Source organism: Bos indicus, chromosome 15 (genome assembly GCF_029378745.1).
Source record: "Bos indicus isolate NIAB-ARS_2022 breed Sahiwal x Tharparkar chromosome 15, NIAB-ARS_B.indTharparkar_mat_pri_1.0, whole genome shotgun sequence".
NCBI classification, from domain to species: Eukaryota; Metazoa; Chordata; class Mammalia; order Artiodactyla; family Bovidae; genus Bos; species Bos indicus.
In genome coordinates, this window is record NC_091774.1 from 40,762,850 (window position 1) to 40,786,578 (window position 23,729).

Here is a 23,729-nt window from a genome sequence, read left to right on the forward strand (position 1 = left end):
TCTCCCCAGGGAGGCCACAGGGCAGGGCTGCTCTTCTCCATCTGCCAGGCCCACTCTAAATTCTCAACAAACATTTGTTAAATGAATGGATGGATAAGTGAATGAAGGTGTGAATGAATGACTTCATTCCTATTAGCACATGGGTTGGGATGGAGCAAAATGCTGCTCTCCCAGCCCTAATGAGCAAAACTAAGAGGGACTTGCTGTGCTGTAGTGGGGGCAGAAGAAGCTGGCTTTGTGCCCCCTCTGGCTTCCAGGTTGGCGGCACCAGACATGAAGAGTACTTTGCTCTATAAAGTGCAGCATGTTCGGTCAAGTGTCTGCATAGGAAAAAACATCTTTAGCAAAGGCCTGAAACACATCACTGTACTCACCTTCCTGGAGCATTTTCTCTCTTAATTTCTGCTCTAGTCTGCTTTGATGATCTTCCAGTTCTAGTTCGTGGGCCCTGGGAATGAGAAAATGTTCAGACTTTATAAATGCTGAAGACCTGTGTAGAAATATTGATTAATAAACCCATTGACCGGCTTCAGCAATATGTGAACCGTGAACTTCCTGATGTTCAAGCTGGTTTTAGAAAAGGCAGAGGAACCAGAGATCAAATTGCCAACATCTGCTGGATCATCGAAAAAGCAAGAGAGTTCCAGAAAAACATCTATTTCTGCTTTATTGACTATGCCAAAGCCTTTGATCGTGTAGATCACAATAAACTGTGGAAAATTCTGAAAGAGATGGGAATACCAGACCACCTGACCTGCCTCTTGAGAAATCTGTATGCAGGTCAGGAAGCAACAGTTAGAACCGGACATGGAACAACAGACTGGTTCCAAATAGGAAAAGGAGTACTTCAAGGCTGTATATGGTCACCCTGCTTATTTAACTTATTTAACATGAGTACATCATGAGAAACGCTGGGCTGGAAGAAACACAAGCTGGAATCAAGATTGCTGGGAGAAATATCAATAACCTCAGATATGCAGATGACACCACCCTTATGGCAGAAAGTGAAGAGGAACTCAAAAGCCTCTTGATGAAAGTGAAAGTGGAGAGTGAAAAAGTTGGCTTAAAGCTCAACATTCAGAAAACGAAGATCATGGCATCCACTCCCATCACTTTATGGGAAATAGATGGGGAAACAGTGGAAACAGCGTCAGACTTTATTTTTGGGGGCTCCAAAATCACTGCAGATGGTGACTGCAGCCATGAAATTAAAAGACACTTACTTCTTGGAAGGAAAGTTATGACCAACCTAGATAGCATATTAAAAAGCAGAGACATTACTTTGCCAACAAAGGTCCGTCTAGTCAAGGCTATGGTTTTTCCAGTGGTCATGTATGGATGTGAGAGTTGGACTGTGAAGAAGGTTGAGTGCAGAAGAATTGATGCTTTTGAACTGTGGTGTTGGAGAAGACTCTTGAGAGTCCCTTGGACTGCAAGGAGATCCAACAAGTCCATTCTGAAGGAGATCAGTCCTGGGATTTCTTTGGAAGGAATGATGCTAAAGCTGAAACTCCAGTACTTTGGCCACCTCATGCGAAGAGCTGACTCATTGAAAAAGACTGTGATGCTGGGAGGGATTGGGGGCAGGAGGAGAAGGGGACGACAGAGGATGAGATGGCTGGATGGCATCACTGACTCGATGGACATGAGTCTGAGTGAACTCTGGGAGTTGGTGATGGACAGGGAGGCCTGGCGTGCTGTGATTCATGGGGTCGCAAAGAGTCGGACACGACTGAGTGACTGAACTGAACTGAACTGACCACAGCGACTGCTTTCCTTTTTCCTTATTAAGACTGGGTCTTGGAATGCCTCTAAACCAAAAGTTTTGTTACTACTGCTGCTGAAATACATCGAACTCAGTAGATAATGGAGGGGAGCTGAAGTTTGTGATGAACTTCCATCACAAACTTCCAGTGAACTTCTGAAAGGCCACACTGGAATGGATCATGAAGAAATGACTAGAATGGTAGAAGCAATGACAATCTAAAACTCCTCTCTTTTAGGGGCAACGTGACTTCAAGCATCACCTCTGCTGCTGCTGCTGCTAAGTTGCTTCAGTCATGTCCGACTCTGTGCGACCCCATAGACGGAAGCCCACCAGGCTCCCCTGTCCCTGGGATTCTCCAGGCAAGAACACCGGAGTGGGTTGCCATTTCCTTCTCCAATGCATGAAAGTGAAAAGTGAAAGGGAAGTCGCTCAGTCGTGTCCGACTCTTAGCAACCCCATGGACTACAGCCTCCCAGGCTCCTCCATCCATGGGATTTTCCAGGCAAGAGTACAACTCCCAAATCTTTGACCGTGGTAAGCAAGAAAACAAGGAGGAAACAGGAGTGAGGCATTTTGTCAGTGGAGGCAATAGTACTCAGACAACCACCCATCTGGTTGCAGGCGATGGTGAAAGAACAGTGATGCTTTGGAGGAGTCAAGCTAGAGTGCTGGGTACTCAATGTGCCCACCAGCAAAGTCAAGAAGGGAAGTCAGCTTTCAGTGAAGGTCAGCTGGAACTTCAAGACCTTTCAATGCCTGGCGATATGCCGTGTATATTACAGAACTTGTGTCAGCTCCCCGCATCCTGGGCCATGTGGTAATGTGGAGGTTCCTCCAACCTCTGGGAATGCAGCCCTGGAGTTCTCAGGAGAAATGAGGACCACAAACAAATGCGGCAGGGGTCAGAGGTGAAAGGTGAAGTCACATGAGCCCTAAAAGGGAGACAATAGAGGAAGAAAAAGTTTGAAGACAGGAGCATGGGAATGTCTACATTTAGAAGCTCATCAAAAGAGGTAGAAGCAGGGAAGAAGCAAGTGGAAGGTAGGAAGGATATGCAGCAGCACAGAAACCAAGAGAGGCAAGTTTTAGGAGAGAAGAGAGGGGTCAAGGCTGTCCATTGCTACAGAGACACTGAAAAGGGTGAGGACTGACACCAGGGCCCCGGGGCTTCCCTTCCAGCTCCAGCTGCAGGCTGTGCGCACATCTGCTACAGCATTGGGCCACTTTACTATACCCTGTTGTGGCTGGGTTTTTTGTTGTTGTTGTTACTTCTACTATTACTTAGGCCAAGGTCCTCACTTTGTTCAATACTCTGCCTTTTGTTATTGACACTGAACTTCCCTTGACCCGCTCTAGCTCCCAGTAGAAATGTACCTACCACTCAGATTTTCCTTTAAGAAAGGACTTTGTGAAAGGAGTGTCGTGTGTAGTAAGCTGAAGCTGCAGCAGAATCCACTTCAGTGTCGTGCTGAAGCCACACTCTCCCCAGGCACAGCGGTGGTGCTGGAGCTCGGCCATTTCTGCCCCACTTTGGGCTCCTCGGATGGGCAGCCGTGGCTGGTGCTCCCTGTGGCCTGGCTCAGATTTTTCTCAGGGCTGCACTGCAGTCTGAAGCTCCTCCTGCCAGTCCTTCTCCCCGCCCTTCTCCTGACAGGTGTCAGGACTGCAGGGGGGTCTGAAGATTTCCCTCTCGTTCCCGCTCCCTTTTCCCTTCCTTCTGTTGTATCTCTTGTGCTTCTAATTCTGTCCCAGCACTTGCTTTCCCAAGGGACTCAACATCACACACCAGTCTAAGACATTTCTCCTTGTTTAGCCAGGCCTTTCTCCAAACTAGAAGCTGCCCTTGACCAGAGCTCTCATCTGGCTCACACTCCAAGTTCTCCTCGTTGGCCTCTTTGGAGGAGAACATTCCCTCTGACAGCGTACCAGTAAGGGAAGCCCCAGTCACCGCGCAGTCACCATCCCCCGACCTGCGCAGGTAGGGCCCGTGCTCTGAATACTCCTCCTCCAAGTCTTCACAGAGCAACTGCTATGCTTTCTTATTCCTCTCATGCTGTGTGCTCACGTGTCCGTCTCTGAAAACCATGAGATCCTTGAAGGCAGGGACTGGGGCCTGACTCATCTTTACTTCCACAGTACCCAGCACGGTTCCTGGCACAGAGAACATGCTTGATAGATGTTTGTTGAATGAATTTAATACTTTAAATCTCGCCCAAAGGCAGATGGTATGGTTGTGTAAAAAGGGCTTTGTGGTCAGGTGGATGTGGACAAATTACTTTGTTGAATCTCAGCATGTGTATCAATATAAAAAAATAGTAATAGTAATAGAAAAAATAATTACAGATGAGCCCTGCTTCCCCACTCCTGGCATTTCCTTCCACGCCAGTGGACCTTGATGAGTATAAGTCCGGGCTTCTTCTTTCCACTTTCTCTCTCAGATTCACTCTCACCCAGGAGTGGTGAATTCGGGATGAACAGGGAAAATGAGCTGATACCCTTTCTCACCTGGGATCAGCCTGCCTGCAGCAAACGTGTGTTCTCTGGGTACACATCGTGAATAAATACACATATTTATACACACATATGTCATGAGCCAATGTAAAATATATTCTGGGTCACTGTCAACAATGTTTAAAATCAACTGCTCTAGGGAATTCTCTCTACTCTGGCAGCTACTGATTCTAAATTCTTTTGATAAGGAGTAGATTCCAAAAATTGTACCTCCCCATCCATGTCTCAGCCTGTATACCTACCTGCCTACTGAGTATCCCACTCGCTACTAAGTTCAAGTTGCTCAAAACAACTAGCTGTATGTTAAATACGAAAATTGTTAAGAGAGTAAATCTTAAGAGTTCTATCAGAAAAAAAAAATGTTTCTATTTCTTTCATTTTGTATCGATATTTTTGCATGAGATGCTGGATGTTCTCTAAACTTACTGTGATAATCATTTCATGATATATGTAAGTCAAATCATTACACTGTATACTTTAAACTTACACAGTGTTGTATGTCAATCACATCTCAATAAAACTGGAAGAAAAAAAAAACAACAACTACAACCTAAAAAAAAAAAAAGTGTTCTTTTACTCTGAGCCTTGCTAGTGGTCTAGGGCAAGATTTCTCAGCCTTGACACTACTGACGTTTGGGGCTGGGTAATTCTGTGGTGGTGAAGGAAGTGGGGCTGCCTGTGGAATGTTCGGCCGCACCCTTGGCCTCCCCTCCCTAGATATCAGTAGCACCTCCCAGTTGTCTTAGACAAAAACGTCTTCAGATATTGTCAAATATCCCTGGAGGGAGGAGGCAGAGATGGAAATTGCCCCCCGATGAGCCCCCGCACCCCCCTCCCCCGGTCTCGGGTAAAAGCCTTACCCCTAAGCAAGTGATTCACTACATTTTGTGACTAGGGAGGTAAGTGTGTCTAATTCTGAAGTTTGGTTCCATGGTGAACACCCAAGTGATCCTAACCTCTAGAATCTTTGAATGTGACCTTATTTGGAAAAGAGTCTTTGAGGATGGAAAGTTAAGAACCTTGAGATGAAAATATTCTGGATTATCCTGGTGGGCTCTAAACTGAGTGTCAAGTATTTCTACAAGAGCAGACACAGATACAGAGAAAAGGCCGCGTGAAGATAGAGGCAGAGTCTGGAGTGATGCAGCCACAAGCCAAGGGATGCCTGGAGCCTGCTGAGCCAAAGAGGGAAGGCAGGATTCTTCCCCAGAGCCTGGTCCCCCCCTAACACCTCAGCTTCAGTCTTCCAGAACTGTGAGAGAATACCTCTCTATTACTGTAAGCCATCCTGTTTGTGGTAACATGTTAGTCCAGCCCTAGGAAATGAATATAATTAGCAAGCTTTCTTGGACTCTCATATTTAGCCATGCTAGCTATGGTCAGTAATAAATGCCTTAGTTTAATGTTCCATCTGTTGACCCAGTAGTCTTATTTCTTACCCAGTTCAGAATCCAGGCAGAGACAAGGAATAGAATTTATTAGACCCCTTTAAGACTCCCCAAATTATTTCCCAGGGTTGGGTGAAAATGAAATGGGTCAGCATAAGTGAAAGCACCCTGTACAACCTGGTGCTTAGTCAGTTTATATTAAATGTCACTTTCTTTCCCTCCAGGATGGTGACAGGTAAAGTGACCTTCAACTTTCTCAGAGTGCAGTGAGATCCATCTCTACTTTCTGATCTCCCAGCCAGACTGCAGCCTCTTATCCAGAGGACAGCCAGACAGATCTCCACCTTCAATCCATTAATGCCACAAGGAGTGGTAAGGAAGCCCTTCCCATTGTTCACACTCAGAGGCCAGACATATGCTACCCCATTGCAGATGTGTGACTGCAGGTGGGTCTCCTCTGCCCTGGGGGGCAGGAATGGACTGCAAGTGCCTTATCCACATGCCCTCCAGCCCAGACCTATTACCTGAAATCATTTTAGCCATAGGACTCCACAGCAGAGAACAGACAACTGAAGATTCTCTGTACTAATGCCAGCATGATATGCAAGACCTCAAATCCCAATTTGTCTCAATCACAATTCTGTATGCACAAGGAGAAAAATCCTGGGACTTCAACCGAGGAGGGTGGGCCACCCCACTGCCACCCTCCCTCCCCTGCTTGCTTTTAGGTCTCACTGTTATCCGTGTTGCCTTACTTACATGATCAGGAGCTCTGACTCATATCGCATTAATTTATTCTTCTCCAGAACCAGCTTAAGCCATTCCTGCAAAAGCTGTGCTTCATCCTGTGTGCCTGAATCTGCTTAAGAAATCAATGGCAAATGGGTTAGATTGGCATTTCTCTTCCCATGATCAAACTGCTTTGAAGCTACTTTACGGGGCCATGTTTGTAGCAAAAAGGGCTCTGCAGGTGGCAGCCCCCTGATGGCCTGTTGAAGCCTCAAGGTCATGGGCATAACAAATAAAACACACCTGCGCATGCTCTAGGGGCGGTCCCCTTGGACATTTAGGGCGTGAATACTCCAGTTCGAAGGTTCGTATACCCTTGACAATGGCCTGCCACACTAATGACCCTCCTCTGAATATATGAGTGTCTTCCATAAAATTTCTATACATTTGTATATCATATCCACCACCAAAGAAAGCCCTAATAACCCTGCTGGTTACTATCTCCTTTTCTTCTGAATCGAATGCCTACTGAGTGCCCAGGTTGGCTGTGGGGCAGGAAAGTTCACATACCATTTGGTTATAGAAGAGTGGTAACTGGCATTTTGGTTTTTTTGCACAAAGAAAAGCCAAATGATTAGAGGGGAAAAGTTATTAGCTTTGAGTCTCATAGGGAGAAAGTTTTATCCATATACACTTATAACTTAGATTATGACCTTTATTCCTTTATTAAACAGAAGAATTATCATGATAAAATTCACATTGCTTTTAGATATTCAGTGTTAGATGCTAAATGTTTAGATAATAAAATGTTAAAATTTAGGAATGTTTGAGAAGTAGTAACATCAGTGGCTTTCTAGTATCTCACCCTGAAATGGGAACACAGGCTGTGTTGCAAAGCTCACGGCCATTCTCCAAGGATTTAACTTGGTAAGTCTCATTGCTGTTGTTTGTTGTTCAGTTGCTAAGTCGTGTCTGACTCTTTGCGACCCTAGGAACTGCAGCATGCCATGCTTCCCTTGTCCTTCACTATCTCCTGGAGTTTGCTCAGACTCATCCATTGAGTCAGTGATGCCATCCAACCATCTCATCCTCTGTCCCAAAGGTAGAGAGGAAAACAGGGCAGTCGGAAAATGTGTGTGACCTTGGGCAAGTGGTTTAACCTCTCAGAACCTCTGCTTCTTCATGGGATAAACTAAACAAGAAGGCACACAGGTAATAGAATCATAATAAAGAGCTGCTATTGATAACGCAGGGTTACATGCCAGCCAATGGGCTAAGTACCTTATATGCAATACCTCACTGAATCCTCACAATAAACTCACCAGTAGGTTCCCTTGTTATCACTACTTGATGGCTGAAGAAACAGAAGTTTGAAAGATTAGAATAACGTACTCAAGCTCAGAGTTAGTAAGTGGCAGAGCCAGGGCTTGAGTTCAGGAGAGCCTTATCCTAAGCTCATACTCTTCTCTGCCTGTATACCCCTCTCCCCTCATTACTCCCTCCATTCCTCTCACAGCCCCATAAAGTAAATAAAGCCCCTAGCACATTGCAAAGTCATCCATAAAAATGAGTTCTCTTTCTCCCTGTCTCCTTGATCACTCTTTTATTGATACGGAAACTGGGGTCCAGAGCGATTGATGTGCAATGTCCCAAATTATATATTTAGTTAATGTACAAACTGGTGCTACAATGCAGAACTTGACTTCTGATTAATTAATTCATTCATTCAATAACACCTGTTTACAGAATAGGAGTCGGGTATTGCCTTAGGTACTGGGGATACAGTGATAGATAATGCTATTTATCACCAGAATTTTAGAGATAGTAAGGCATGGTATCGGAGAAGGCAATGGCACCCTACTCCAGTACTCTTGCCTGGAAAATCCCATGGATGGAGGAGCCTGGTAGGCTGCAGTCCATGGGGTCTCTAAGAGTCAGACATGACTGAGCGACTTCACTTTCACTTTTCACTTTCATTCATTGGAGAAGGAAATGGCCACCCACTCTGGTGTTTTTGCCTGAAGAATCCCAGGGACAGGGGAGCCTGGTGGGCTGCCGTCTATGGGGTGGCACAGAGTCGGACATGACTGAAGCGACTTAGCAGCAGCAGCAGCAGCAAGGCATGGTATCTGCTGAAAAGGGTATTGTTAGATAATCTTTTGTATCAGATAGACCAAAAAGCTAGAATAAAATAGAATATCAGAAAACTGTCGCTACAACAAAAAAAGGCCTCTGGGAATACACAGCAGGGAGGGGTTTTCTGGTCAGGATATGAGGCTGGGCTTCCCAGGGGAGGTGATGTTTGAACTGGGGTATTGAAGAAAGGATAACACTTTGAGAGGAAACACTGAGGGTGGGAGAGAACAGTTCAATAAGAGGGAACAATATGAGCAAAGACAAGAGGATAGAAGATGGTGGTGACAGAGATCAGGAAGGGCTAAGGGGACATAGAAGGTAGCCCATGAGACCTCAAAGTGTATGACCATCTCATCACAGAGGCCCCTGAACGCCGTGCTAAGGCTTTTGCACTTTATGCTGTAAATACAAAGGGACACTAAAGGTGGTTGAGCAGGAGAATGATACCTAGAGTTGGTGCAGGAAGGATTAAAAAGGAAAGAGAAATAAGTGTTATTCTTTCTTAGGTTTCTTGAATGAATGAATGAATAAAAGAACTTATAAACCTGTTGAGTACCAACATCTTCTGAGCATTGTTGGTGGTGCTGAGGGCCAGGGATGGATAAGCACTGGCTCCAGCTATCCAGGAAACTGGGACCTTGCAATCCAGTGGGGAAACCAACACCACACAGCCAAACGGGATACAATGTGCCCCCTGCCATGCAACACAGGAGGGAAGTGATTCATCTTATATGGAGGAAGTGGGGAAACCTCAGAGAGGAGACAGCAGGTGAGCTCAGTCGAAGTGGATGACTGGGAGTTTTCCAGGGGCAGGAGGAGGTGAAGAACAAGGCATTCCAGGGCATTAGTTGCTGAATGGAAGAATGAAATTTATAGACTGCAGATCATATATATGACATAGATGTTAAAAACATATACTTTAAATTCAGATTTAGGATCAAACTTCCATTCTTTGACCTGTCACTGTGGGGGCTTGAGTTCTTAACAGCCTCCCTGAGCCTCAGTCTCCTCATCTGTTTAAAGATACAATGGGATTGTGCATTCAGAGACCTTAACCCAGCCCTGGCACTGAGTATAAACTCAATAAATAGTAATGGTCATTATTCAAATCATGTCATGTACATGATGGAAGACCATTTAGGAGTCATCTCTCCCAGCCATTGAGGCACAAAAGAATTTCCTCTCCCACCCTCCACTCCAGCCTCTACAATAATTCTCCATGGATGGTGGAATGCCCTTCTGTCCAAGAAGCCCACTGCAGAGCTGTGTACTCTCAGGTACTGAAAACTTCTATTGCTCGTCAATGGGTTGGCTATTCGCCACTGAGTCCAATTTTGCCCTCTGAAGGCAAATAGAGAACGCATAACTGTGTATTTTACGCGAAAGGCATTCAGATATTTGAAGACTGATCTCATGATCCACTGTAGTTTTCTTATTTCAGAGTCAGTACCTCTAGGTCATTTATCATTTTATCATAAAAGAGCTGTCCACCTCTATTTGCCTTCTAATTTCCCAGAACATATCTTAAGGAGAGTCCAGAATCAAACAAAATATCAACAGGCCAGAATGGAGAGACACGCTTACGTCTTCACCTTGAGCCCTGGAATTGCAGGAGTCCTTCCAGCAGCAGTGTCTTCACCTGGCTCTTCCTAACTCGCAATTGAATCTTGTCTTCCCACACCAGGAGTGGTGAAGTCTGAGGACTTCATATTCAACTTGTGCAACTGATCTTCTAAAAGTAATTCAAGACTTACTTGTGCCTTGTTAAATATCAACTTATTTTGTTCCATTAAGGGGGAATCTTTGGGATATTTTATTCACCTGACACATTTCTCCTCGTTTGGGATTTCTGTGAACTGGTAAATAGGGCATCTTGCATCTTCATGTGATATTGAGAAATGAAACATCAGATGGAACTGGACCAAGAGCAGAGCCATCTAGCCCCGCAGGGACCTTTCTTACCCTTTGGGCAAGACTGTCCTACAAATTTTAAATGCATAGCACCCAACTAGTATCATCCAGCCCCCATTTCTATACCTTGTCCACTAGGATCTTATTAAAAACTTTAATATTAATAACAAAACAATTTTCCAAAATCAAGCTTCACAAAGCCTGTTGTGCCCATTGGCATGACAAACCTCAAAACACCACCCAGAAGAGGAAATGACATTTATTTTCCACAGCGTCGAAGTAAACGCCTGTGGTTCCTAAATTTCTGTCTCAATATCCACAGTTTCTTTAATAATTCTTTCTAGAATTTTGACAAAGATCAGAACTCATGTTTCTTTCTCATATGAAACTAGAAAATATACCCATTTCTAGTCCTTTGGTTCTGGAATTTTTCCTGAGTTTTCAAAGACTGGGGTCATTTCTGCAAGTTATTTCAACACCAGGGGGTTAATTCGGTCAATAAGCAAATTCTGATTGAGTAAGGTCACATCGAAGACATACTCTATTGTGAACGTATCATCTTTCACCACGGCTGAGAAACCTGAATTCCTTGCTCTCCCATTTCTCTCACCTATCCAGGTTTAATTTCCTCATCTAGATACTTGCTTAACATTTCTAGATTGAGGGCCATTTCCCTTGATTAAGAAAACAGAAAGGCTGAGAGAAGAAAACCCTGCCTCTCCCCAGTCATGTAACATTAAACCATCTGTCTCAGCTCTGGGGCTGTCCTTGCCTTGTTCTCAATCCAAAAGAAACAGCACTGTTCTGCTGTCTTGAGAGTGTTTTTTGTTGTTGTTTTTCAGATTCAGCCTCTTCGCTACACTCTACCTACAGATTCAAGCCAGACTTTTACCCTGCATTTATGTCCCTTCTTCAGTCTTTCTAAAATGTGGTCCCTCTGAGAGTTGTGCAGCCTCATTGATTTCTATTGATGCTGTATTCAACAAACACAGATTGAACTGAATCAATCAATTTAATTTACTTTCTTGAGTGGAATAATTTGCAATTTTATAGCCTACAGTTTATTCTTAGACTCTTCCTTTCCTCAGTAGTCAAAATTACTTTTGAGGATCTTTGAACATGGAATCAAGTGCAGATTTCTAGGGAATCTGCTTTCCCAAGACATTGGGTACAGGCAGATGGTGCCTAGCCCAGGCTTGCCTTGCTCTCAACCCGAACAATGCACTGAGATTTCCATCACCTCACTACCCACCAGAGAGCTTCTCTGTAGGTCCTAATGAAGTCTCGAAGAGCATTGCTCCTCACTGTAGATGTAGTAGAGTGAAGAGGCAGAGGGAGTGGGCTTTGAGATCGATCAGACCTGTCTCTCCCACTTACAATGTGTGACCTTGGCCAAGTAACCTCACCTCTTTCTGCCTCAGTCTCCTCCCTTGAAAAATGGGGGTGGGGACCTGCCTGGCGGTCCAGTGGTTAAGACTGCCACTACAGGGGTCATGGGTTTGATCTAAGATTGGGGAACTAAGAGCCCACATGCTGCTTATGCAGCCAAAAACAAAAGAGAAGAATGCAGTGATCACAGTCTCCGTCTCATAAATTGGTTATGGGGATGAAATGACGAGATGCATGTAAAATGTTGACCATGGTGCTTGGACATAGTAAACATTCAGTAAATCGTTCCATTATTACTACTGTGCTGGTGCTTCTTCCAGCGTCCAGTTCTATGTTTCTGTGTGGACTATTTGCTGTATATCTCTAAAACTCAGCTAGAGTGTAATCCCTGACTTGATTACCTGTAGCTAAACTTTATCAGGTAACTTCCCTTGAGATTAATAAAAGCACTTAAATAATAATATATATATATATATATATATATATATATTTGTCTCCACATAAACAGAGAGATCATACGGCTGGATCATCAACACTTGCTTGGGAGGAAGCCTAGAGACTGCCTACACAGACTGTGAGCTCAGCCACACCTCCAGCTGGTCTCATGGCTGCTGGTGAACCGCACACCCTTCCAGGACAGGGATGTGACTCCTGCACCTGGGAACCAGGATGCAGCTAGAATGGCGCAACCCGAAGGTGAGCAGCCTCTGGCTGTGAATGCCACCCCTGCTGTGGCCACCATGCACTGGTTCTTCCTTTGTCCCTGTGCCCTCGTAACATGTTTTCTCCTAGACAAGATGCAAGGATCCTCTTGTTAGGCAAATTAAAGTCATCAAAACTCAATATAAAACAGCTTTTTACTAATGGGGTCATATAAGTTGACCCTCTTGTCCCTAGTGAGCTCTCAAAAACACAAAGCAAAATTTGTCACTCCCTACTGAAATTCAATACTCCCCTCCCCACCACCCCCCCACAAACATATACACAATTGAGTTTAAATCACCTAGCCTGACAGCATTTAGTCCCTGCTTACAATAGAGGGACTGGTACTTAACATCCAGAACTTTTTCTCAGTGGAGAATAACAGACTAAATGAACAATCTATTCTTTAAAGTCATGGCTTGTTAACCATTTCCTTTTGTCGGTAATGCTGAATGCTCCTCTGTGTATTGGGGTGTGGTTTTTCCAAGTTGGGTCTTGTGTTCCTCTCTGATTCACAACTATCTAAATCTTTAGATGTGATTTCCCACCTCCTCAGAACCTATGAGAAGTTCTACTTTGGTTTTTCCTGCAATTCTGTCAATGCCCTTGACATCCTCAGTGATGATCTGGAGCACGAAAGGGCATTAGAGTAATCACAGCCAGAATCCTTGGTAGCAGTGGGATTTCCCTCACATGGTGGGTTTCAGCCCCTGCCTCTGGCTCTCTGGCCTCTGGTCGCTCTTAGCTCCTGTGCACATCCATGGGCCTATTTCATTTCATCTCTAGCCAGGCCTCCTGTACCCAGCACTCTGGGTACTTGACTTCCCACAGCTCCTTACACATGATGGTGGTAATCCAGAATGCTACACTGGGGGTCTGGTCTGATTCAGTCTTGACAAAAACTGGATACTGGAAAGTAGGTCATGATTCCATTCTGGGAGTCAGGGACTGCAGCTGAAAACCATAAATTCTAGCCCTTCCTTTATTAAACAGCTTTTTGTTTTTATTTTGCTTTTAGCTACCTATCTAGTCACCATAAATGAAGTTTTTCTTGCTTTTGAATTTTACTGAAATGATATCATAATATATGTAGTCTTCTACAACTTGCTTATTTTAAATTCTTTCTATATGCTTCTAAAATGCCTCTATGCTGCTCATTTTCACCGCTGTATTTATAATATTCAGTTGTATGTGCCACAGTTAACTGTACTACAGTTTATCCATTTTTCTGTTAATGGATAGCTAGGTTGTTGGTAGTAGTTTGCTACTGTGGATGATGCTACCGTGAACATTGCTGTATATATCTTCTGGTTCATGTGGGTATGAGTTTCTCTGGAATATATAATTAGGAATGAAATTCTTGAGTAGTAGGTATGCAAATATTCAGCTTTCAGCATAAAGTCAAATTGTTTTCCAAAGATTTGTGGCTGTTTATATTCCCACTGTCTTCCCCTGGTGGCTCAGAGGGTAAAGTGTCTGCCTACAATGCGAGAGACCTGAGTTCAATCCCTGGGTCAGGAAGATCCCCTGGAGAAGGAAATGGCAACCCACTCCAGTACTCTTGCCTGGAAAATCCCATGGACGGAGGAGCCTGATAGGCCACAGTCCAAGGCGTCACAACAGAGCGGGACATGACTGAGTGACTTCACTTTCACTTTTCATACTCCCACTAACATTGAATAAAAGCTCCCTTTATTCCTTACCCTTGCCAAATACTTAGTATTATCAGATTTTATAAGCTTTTGAAAATATAATAGTATAAATTTGTATAATATATAATATAATATATATATTATATATATGTATAATATATAATAGTATAATAGTATAAATTTATAGTAATATAAATTTGCATTTTCCTAATTACTAATGAATATTCTTCTGTGAGACCTAGGACTTCCCTGGTGGCTCAGATGGTAAAGAATCTGCCTGCAATGCAGGAGACCCGGGTTCGATCCCTGTACTGGAAAGATCCTATGGAGAAGGGAATAGCAACCCACTTCAGTATCCTTGCTGGAGAATTCCATGGACAGAGGACCCTGGCAGGCTACAGTCAGAGGGGTCACAAAGAGTTGGACACAACTGAGTAAAACTATTACTATTCTTTTGTGAAATGTATATTTATACCATTTGCCTATTTTTATATGGAGTTGTTAATCTCTTATTGATTTGTAAGAGTTCTTTACATATTCTGGAATACTGAATATTTGTTATATTTGTTACAAATACATTTTCCAAATTAGTAGGTTTTCTTTTCTAGTTATATTTATCGCAAATCTTATTTTCCAAATTAGTGGCTTATTTTTTTCCTTTCCTTTATGATGTCTATAGACTACCAACTTGAAGTCTAAGAGATTCTTAACATTTCAAATTAAAGTCTTTAATTTTTATGACATTGATTATATGGTTTAAGATAAGGTTCAACTTCATTTTTTTCCTGTACGGAAAGCCAGTTGTCCCAGAATCACTGATCTCCTGTGAGTTGCAATGCTACTGCTGGCTTATATCAAGTTTTCATATATGTGAGATTATATTTGGGTGTGTTGATGGCTCTCAGTGAAGTATTCAAATTGGCTCCATAAAGGATGTGCATATTTTTTCTTAGATTTATTCCTAGGCACATTGTGTTTTTATGCTAATATAAATGATATCTTCTTTGTTATTTCATTTTCCAGAAACCAATGCTGAGATATGGAAATGCAATTGATTTTTCTATTTTGATCTTATTTCCAATCACATGATATAGACTCTTATTATTTAAAAAAAATCATCTGTACATTCTTTTGGGTTTCAATGTGGTTAATTCTATCATCTGGAAATGACAAAAATTTGTTTCTTCCTTCCCAAAGCTTGTGCCATTTTATCTCTGTCTTACTGGACTGGCTGGTCTCCTGTGCAATGTTGAATAGAAGAGGTGATGGCAAGCATCCTCTCCTGTTACTGATTTTAAAAGAAATGCTTCTACTATTTTACCATTAAACAATGCTGTTTGCTACAGGGTTTTGGAAGATATGTTTCAAATTCAGAAAGTTCTGACTCAGCAATTTCACTTCTAAGAACACAAAAACACCAATTTGAAGAGACATACGAAGCCCTATGCTCATTGCAGCATTACTTATAATAGCAAGATGTGGAAACAACCTGTGTCCACTAATTGATGAATGGATTTTAAAAATGTGGTATATATACAAAATATTAGCCATTAAAAAACAGTGAAATCCTGTCATTTGACAACACGAATGGACCTTGAAGGTACTATGCTAAGAGAAGTCACACAGAGAAAAATAAATACCATAGGATTTCACTCATATATGGAATCTAACAAACAAAATAAAACAAAAACAAAGTCATAGATACAGAGATCAGAGCAGTGATTACCTGAAAGGAAGGAGTAGGGGGTGGATGAAATGGGGAAAAAGGGGTCACCTGTTTGATGATAGATGGTAACTAGATTTGTGGAGGTGACCACTCTCTAGTGTATACAGACATCAAATTGTCACGCTATACAGTGAAACTTACATAATAAAAAAAATTTTAAGCTCCAAGAAGGCAAAATAAAAAGTTCTTTTTTTGCTAAAAGTTTTTATCCTAAATGAATGTTGAACTTTGTCAAATTATATTTTCTTCTTCTATTGAGAAATCATATGGTTTTCTCTTTAATTCGGTAATATGAAGATTGTTAAGTCACCCTTAGATTGTCAAATTTTAAAATGCATTGAATTAAATGTTAATTATATTCTTTTATCTTTTTGAATCTTTGCTATATCTATGGTTATGTCTGCCTCTTTCACTTGTTATTTATTTCTTCTTTTTTATTTTTAAAAATCAATTTAAAGGACTGCCTTTAGTCTTTTAACTTTTTCAGTGAACAATCATTTGGTTTATTTGACCCTATTTTATCTTTATTCTCTGTTTCATTAACATTTGCTCTTATATTTATTATCTTCTTTCTTTAGGTTTATATTGTTCTTCATTTTCTAAGTGAAGTTGGACACTTAGCTCGTAGATTTAAGCCTTTCTTCCTTTCTAATAAAAGTATTTAAGGCGATACCTCTAAGAACAATTTTCACTGCATCCCATGAGTTTTGATCTATTGTTTTCCTTTTCATATTTACTATATTTTAAATTTCAAAGTATTTTTTAAAATATATTTTTTATTTTTTTGACCCAAGAGAAATGTATATTTTTACTTTCCAAATGCATGATTTAAAAAAATACCCTTTGGTTATTGATCTCTAAGTTAGTTACATTGTAGTGTAGAATGTGGCCTGTATAATATAGATTCTCTGAGATTTACTTTATGAACCAACATGGTCAATTTTTATAAATCATCATATAAACTTGAAAAGAACACACATCCTCTAATTTGAGGGTGCAGGGTTTTATACATGTCCATTGGAAATGGCAACCCACTCCAGTACTCTTGCCTAGAAAATTCCATGGATGGAGGAGCCTAGTGGGCTACACTCCATGGGGGTCACAAAGAGTCGGACATGACTGAGTGACTTCACTTTCTTTCCTTATTAAAGTTATTAACTGCAATGTTCAAACTTATAGTAATGTTTTGTCTGTTTGCCTCTCATTAACGGAGAGATATAGTAAAACCTCCTGCCATGATAATAGAAATTTCTCCTTGAAGTTTTGTCATTTTTTGTTTTATATATTTTGAGGCTGCTATAGGTTCAACATTTTAAACTGTCATAATCTTCTTGGTGAGTTGGTCATTTTAAAATTATGTAGTGACACTGTTTATTGCTAATCATAGTTTTGTTACTAAAAATTAATTATCTGGGCTTCCCAGGAGGCACTAGTGGTAAAGAACCTGCCTGCCAATACAGGAGATATAAGAGACGTGGGTTTGATCCATTTGCCCTAGCTTTATTTGTCTTATTTAGCTAGTATATACTTGCCATTTTTCTTTTTTACATTAATCCTTTCACTTATTTATGCTTTATACATGTCTACTAAAGAGCATATAAATGGCTCTTGTTTTGATCATTGACTTTCACTACAATTATTGAGATATTTAGACTTGTTTTCTATCATCTTTGTGCTTTTTATCTTTTTAAAAATGCTTAAAAATTTCTGTTTAGAATTGAATTGGGGGTTTGGTTTAGTTGATTATTTTTTCTTATTTCTTCTCCCTCTGTTTCCCCTAGTTGATTTGAAGTTATACATTTTTTCCTATTCTTTTCATAATTATAGTTAAAATCTAAATAGGCATTTTAAAATATCCTCAGCTCAGTTCATTTCAGTTGTTCAGTCATGTCTGACTCGTAGCGACTCCATGGACTGCAGCACACCAGGCCTCACTGTCCATCACCAACTCCCGGAGTTTACTCAAATTCATGTCCATTGAGTTGGTGATGCCATTCAACCATCTCACTCTCTGTCATCCCCTTCCCCTTGTACCTTCAATCTTTCCCAGCATCAGGGTCTTTTCCAATGAGTCAGCTCTTCGCATCAGATGGCCAAAGTATGAAAGTTTCAGCTTCAACATCAGTCTTTCCAATGAATGTTAAGGACTGATTTCCTTTAGGATGGACTGGTTGGATCTCCTTGCAGTCCAAGGGACTCTCAAGAGTTTTCTCCAACACCACAGTTCAAAAGCATCAATTCATTATTCTTTTTTTTTTTTTTAATTAAAAAAATTTCAGGTATACACGTGCTCCCCATCCTGATATTCTTAAATATTCTAACAAAGTCTATCCTTTTAAACAACAGAAGGACCCTGGAATGCTTTACTTCTAATCATTCAACTCCCAACTCCTGTCCATTTTAGTCCAGTATTTTAGTTCTGTCTTTGGAAAAAAAAAAACCCATGCTATTTTATATTGACAATGTTTTACTTACGTGTTTATTATTTTTTGCATTCACCATTTCTTCTTGAATATTTCAGAGCAGCCTCTTAGGTTTATCTTTTTTTTTCCTGATTAAAGCATATTTGCTAGAATTTTGTTTGTAGGTAATTTGTTGATTTGGCTTGAATCTCATTCTGAGTGGCTCACTTCTTTGTGTTTCGGGTGATTTAAAAAATTATTATAAGGTCATAGTTTACTGAATTTAATCTGTCTGAATCCTGAGAGCCTAACCTGAAGCATGGTCTCTTTGATACAGAATCTACAACTGGTCTTAGAGTTCTAGAGACCTGGCTTAACATGGGAATCCCAAGGTTAGCTCCCCTACTTCTTGTTAGACTTGAAGCAACCCTGGATTACTATTTCTGTGTTTGCTTCCTTCCTGGAACACATAGGTTTTAGCAGATGTTTATTCTTTTCCCTCTCTTTCTTGGCCCTGAGAGACTTCTCTCACTTAAAAGTCTAGCAACATCTTCAAAAATGTCTTGTTGTAGTTAATGGGCTTTTCAGTATATATTCCACCATTCTGCTGTTCCATACGTTTTAGGAACCATGTTCTGTACTCTTGGCAGAGGCAGTCACTTGGGTATTTAATTAAAAATTTTTTTTCAAGTAAAATCACTGTAATAGTGTTTTTTAAAGCTGAGGGATGTAAAATTAACTTTGTGGGTCATAACAAGCACTAGAAAATGAGACAGAATAAAAAATATCGGTCTTTTATAAGTAGTAAAGTTTAAAATTATCTCTTGAAACATTGTATTCGATTATATATTTATATATACTAATAACTTGCGATATAAAACATATTTCTTACTGCTGTCATGGACAATTTTTTTGTGTAAAGCAATTGTCTAGAGCACATAACTCTGAAGCACATAACTCAGTGACCCGAGGATCCACACGATGGAGAGAGGACCCAAGGCTTCTTTAGGAAGAGAATCTTTGTCTGTCTGGCCCTCACTGGGTCCATCTCTGTAATAAGGCCACTGCTCGACTAGGTAGCTACTGAGGCTGGAAATAGAGGTGACTACATAATAAGTGGATTATTGCCATTTGTTGAGAGAGGCAGTCTGCCATAAACCTTGAGCATTCCTGCATGTCTTTGCTGAGTGTGCAAAACAGCAAGGACTGACCATCCTATGATCCCGAGCCACTTCTGCAACCAGTCAAGTAGATTACTTGCTTCCTGGGAAATGGGCTGGCTTGTTGACTGCTTGCTACAGGTGCTGCTGAGTTCCTCTGCTGTGGTACAATCCCCTCTGTGCACAGCTGCCATCTGGGTCTATCCGGCCACACCCCAGCACTTAGATACAGGGCAACTTGTACCACGCTGCTGCTCTTGCCATTTGCTGCGCTGTGAGTAAAAACTCCCTTGCTCTGATGCACTGAATCTCACTGTTTACTTTCAGCACATGGAGTGTGGCAAACCCATCCAAATTCCTCGGTTGCTAGGCTACCAGCTTCAGCATCTTTGCCATGAATGGCATCAAGATTCAAAATCAGGAGTGTCTGACTCTACTCTCTGTGTTCTTTGCAGGACACCTTGCTGTTTCTTTATCCAAGAAATTATTATTCCTTCTGTTCCTCAGTGGCAATCAAGATAGAAACCACAGAGTGGAAGCCAAACTACTTCCCTCTTCCGGCCTGAGGGTTATTGCAATTTCTCTTGTCGTGTATGCTCCTGCTGCCACCTGCTGGCAGCCTCAGGCATCCAGGTTCTTTGTAAACCTCAGACAGGTTTTTTGTAAACCCCTTATCTGTGTGAAGGAAAAGCCATCTGACTCCAAGGAAAAAGAAACAAGAAGCTCAACGCAGGCAACCAACTGGTAAGCCTTCCTCAAAGCTGGTAAAGCTATCGGGGAGGAATAATTCCCATACGCTCCCGATCTCAGTTTTCACCAGATTTTACCTGTTTCCAGGTACTGAAAGAAAGCAGAGATTCTGTTATTTACTTTGCCTAAATTTGAATGGTGGTCTCCTGCTAAACTGGGGTGTCCCGCCACCTTGGCACATAACACTGACCACCACGTTGGCAATCAACAAACCAGTAGGTAATAGCATTTGACCAAAAAGTCTAAGCAGCTGCAAAGCTCAACTTGACCTCTTCATAGAAAGTGAAGCTCAGGGCAATCAGGTCATTGCACATCATGGTCCTTTACTCTGGGCAGCTAGAACCATCAGGACAACCCAATCCCTTTGTCAAGGACATCACACACACACACACACACACACTCACAAACACACCTTACAGAACATAATGACTTGTTATCTGGGGTGGATTTTTGTTTTTCTTTGTTTCCCTTGCCTTGACAAAATGGGGAAAAACCCTTCCTGGGGTGGGAGAGCTTATTTCTGACTGTTGGAAAAAGAGAAAGCAGGAATTGTTGTCACGACAATTAGAAGCTCATCAAAGGCTTATTTTGCTCATCAGCCATCATTGCCCTCTGTCCTGCACCCCCGCATGTTCCTCTAATTCAATGCCCGCCTAATGAATAACTCCTAGGAACAAAAGACCCTTTCAGGCTGGTGCACATCACTATCGGAGGAGACTTGCATAACTGTCGCAGACAACTCATGTTTTCAGGCCTGTCTCTAAATTTGGTTATTCACAACCTTTATAGCTCAATATTATTGTCTAACTGTGATTATTTTCTAATTATCCTAATAATACCTATTAAATAATTCCCAATCACTTGAACCAGAGCAGCCCAGGCCAGCTCAAATACAACTTAACCTAATAAGCATCGGTCATTCATTAAGCACCAGGGCAATCTCTTAAAGGGGCTGAGTGGAATATTAAACTGCACAGGAATATTATTATTGCACAAATGTTATTACAAGTTAGAGTGTATTAATTTCGATGCCTGGTTCGTACATCTTCTGCTCGGTCTCCTCTGGGGCCGCTGTGACTTGACTCTTCCCGTCTCCAGCCCCTTGTTGATCTGCATCTGTCACCCACACAAGGACAATCAAGGAGAAAAAAGCCCATAAACTTAACAGGGAAATTAAATTACCAAGGATATAAAGGGAATGAACAGAATCCATCTTCTGGCCGGCGAAATACTACCTTTGAGAACACCGTGAGCTGGCTGAGTTTCTCTAGCTGATAACTCAAAATAGCCTTTCTTTACAGGGAGGGAGATTTTTCAGGAGCTTTAAAAATTTGGTTTCTAGACTTTAAATTTCAAGCAATAAAGATCAGAGACTCAGGTCTTTTAAAAGTGCAGGATATTTAATAATATTTCATAAAGTAATATCAGGTAGCCATTTATTGAATGCCTACAATGTGGTGGGCACTCTTGGGAGACTACTGGCCCACCAATGCCCGTAATTCTCAAAATGATCTAGTAATGTGAGGATTATTAGCCCCATTTTTTACTCCAAGGAACCTGAGGCCAGAAAGGTTAAGTGATTCTCCTAAAACCACACAGCCTAAATGCAGTGGAACAGAATTTGAACACGGGGCTCTTTGATGCTTATGATTTTACCTACTCCACCATGCCATACTGCCTCCCCAGAAAACCAAAACATGTCCTAGCTTTGCTGGTTTATCCTTTTCATTTCTAAGTCTCTCACTGAAGTCAGCAGATCCCCAAAGACAAGTGCCAAGCCTTCTTGATTGGGAATATGACCAAACATTTTGTTGTATCAAAAGCCCTGACAACAGCTATAGAGGCAGGCTGTGACCCTCACTCCAAGTAGTGACAAACAGTTATCATTTTTGTCAAAAACCCTACTTCCAACGGGTGGATTTGAGTTCTCATTGTAAGGAAATGCACAGAGTATTGTAAGAAAAGGAACAAATATTTATTAACCATCTCTCCTATGCCAGGCACTGTTTCAGGGCTTCCATATACATTGTTTTGACTGGTCCTCAACATAAACCTGAGGAACAGGTACAATCATCACTCCCGCTTTGTAAACACAGAGACTGAGGCACAGAGGGGTAAAGTAAGTCAGACCCTGACATCTCCAGAGAAACACTAACCACGTAGCTGCTGCTGCTGCTAAGTCACTTCAGTTGTGTCCGACTCTGTGCAACCCCATAGACGACAGCCCACCAGGCTCCCCCATCCCTGGGATTCTCCAGGCAAGAACACTGGAGTGGGTTGCCATTTCCTTCTCCAATGCATGAAAGTGAAAAGTGAAAGTGAAGTTGCTTAGTCGTGTCTGACTCTTCACGACTCCATGGACTGCAGCCCACCAGGCTCCTCCATCCATGGGATTTTCCAGGCAAGAGTACTGGAGTGGGGTGCCATCGCCTTCTCTGAACCATGTAGCTACTGAAGTTGAAATCATAGGACTTCTCAAGTGGATGGGCCTTTTTAAGGCTCTGGGAGTAGCCCCCAACTTCAGGTCTCACAAAATCTGAGTCTGTATCTGCTGAATTTTTAAGAGAATTGAAGTCCTAACCTTTCTCTATATTGTTTACACGACTGCACACAGAAATATGTCTTTCAGTATCTGCTTTTTCATGCTTTATATCCAAGCTACAGAAGGCTAAAGATATCACATCAGAAAATTAAAGAGACAATGCCTCCAAGTATATGGATGTGTGTACACATATAAATGGGGGCTTCTCTGGTGGCTCAGATGGTAAAGAACCACCTTCCAATGCAGAAGACATAAGAGACATGGGTTTGATCCCTGGGTCAGGAAGATCCCCTGGAGAAGGGAATGGCAACCCACCCCAGTATTCTTGCCTGGAGAATCCCATGGACAGAGGAGCCTGGTGGGCTACATACAGTCCATGGGGTCACAAAGAGTTGGACACGATTGAGCGACCAACACTTTCATACATATGTGTGTGTGTGTGTAACTGAATCACTTTGTTGTATACCTGAAACAAACACAACATTGTAATAAAATTCAACTAAATAAAAAAAGAGACAATGCCCACCACTAATTCCAATTGATTAGCCACACACTGCTGGATGGTTTCCAAAAACACATAGATTTCTTCCAGTTTTATCCCTCACCCAAAACCCTCTGCTGGCTCCTCATTCATTAAGGCATTTCACATTTGGCCTTTGCAGGTGCTGTTCCCTCTGCCAGAACAGTCTTCTCACCTCCTTTGTTACCTCCTGTTCCTCTTCTGGTTCTTGTCTTATCAGATCATCCCTTCCAGGTGATTAGCCTGACTGACCTCCCCTCCCCGCCCCACCTCCATTGAGATCAGTTAGGAACCCGTGATTCTGTCCTCATTCTACCCTAATGCGTGTTCCCATCACAACCCTCATCCCCCTGTACTATGGTTTGTTTATTTACGTGTCTATGTCCCTCAGTGGACCACAGGCTTCTCAAAGGCAGAAAAAGTGTTTATTGTTATAGAAACAT

At 41.9% G+C, this 23,729-nt stretch overlaps 1 protein-coding gene across 5 annotated transcripts in view; it reads right to left on the bottom strand.

Moving 5' to 3' along the window:
* Nucleotides 1–23,729, bottom strand: part of MICAL2 (microtubule associated monooxygenase, calponin and LIM domain containing 2) — a 241,392-nt gene that overhangs the window by 6,273 nt on the left and 211,390 nt on the right. For 4 of the 5 annotated variants that reach the window (XM_070803667.1, XM_070803665.1, XM_070803666.1 and 1 more), the window contains 2 exons: nucleotides 6,427–6,529; nucleotides 375–448 (listed from right to left, as the gene is read on the bottom strand). In XM_070803667.1, the coding sequence (XP_070659768.1) occupies nucleotides 375–448; nucleotides 6,427–6,529 (177 nt within the window). The remainder of the gene's footprint in view (nucleotides 1–374; nucleotides 449–6,426; nucleotides 6,530–23,729) is intronic. The other variant, XM_070803662.1, reaches the window with a different exon arrangement.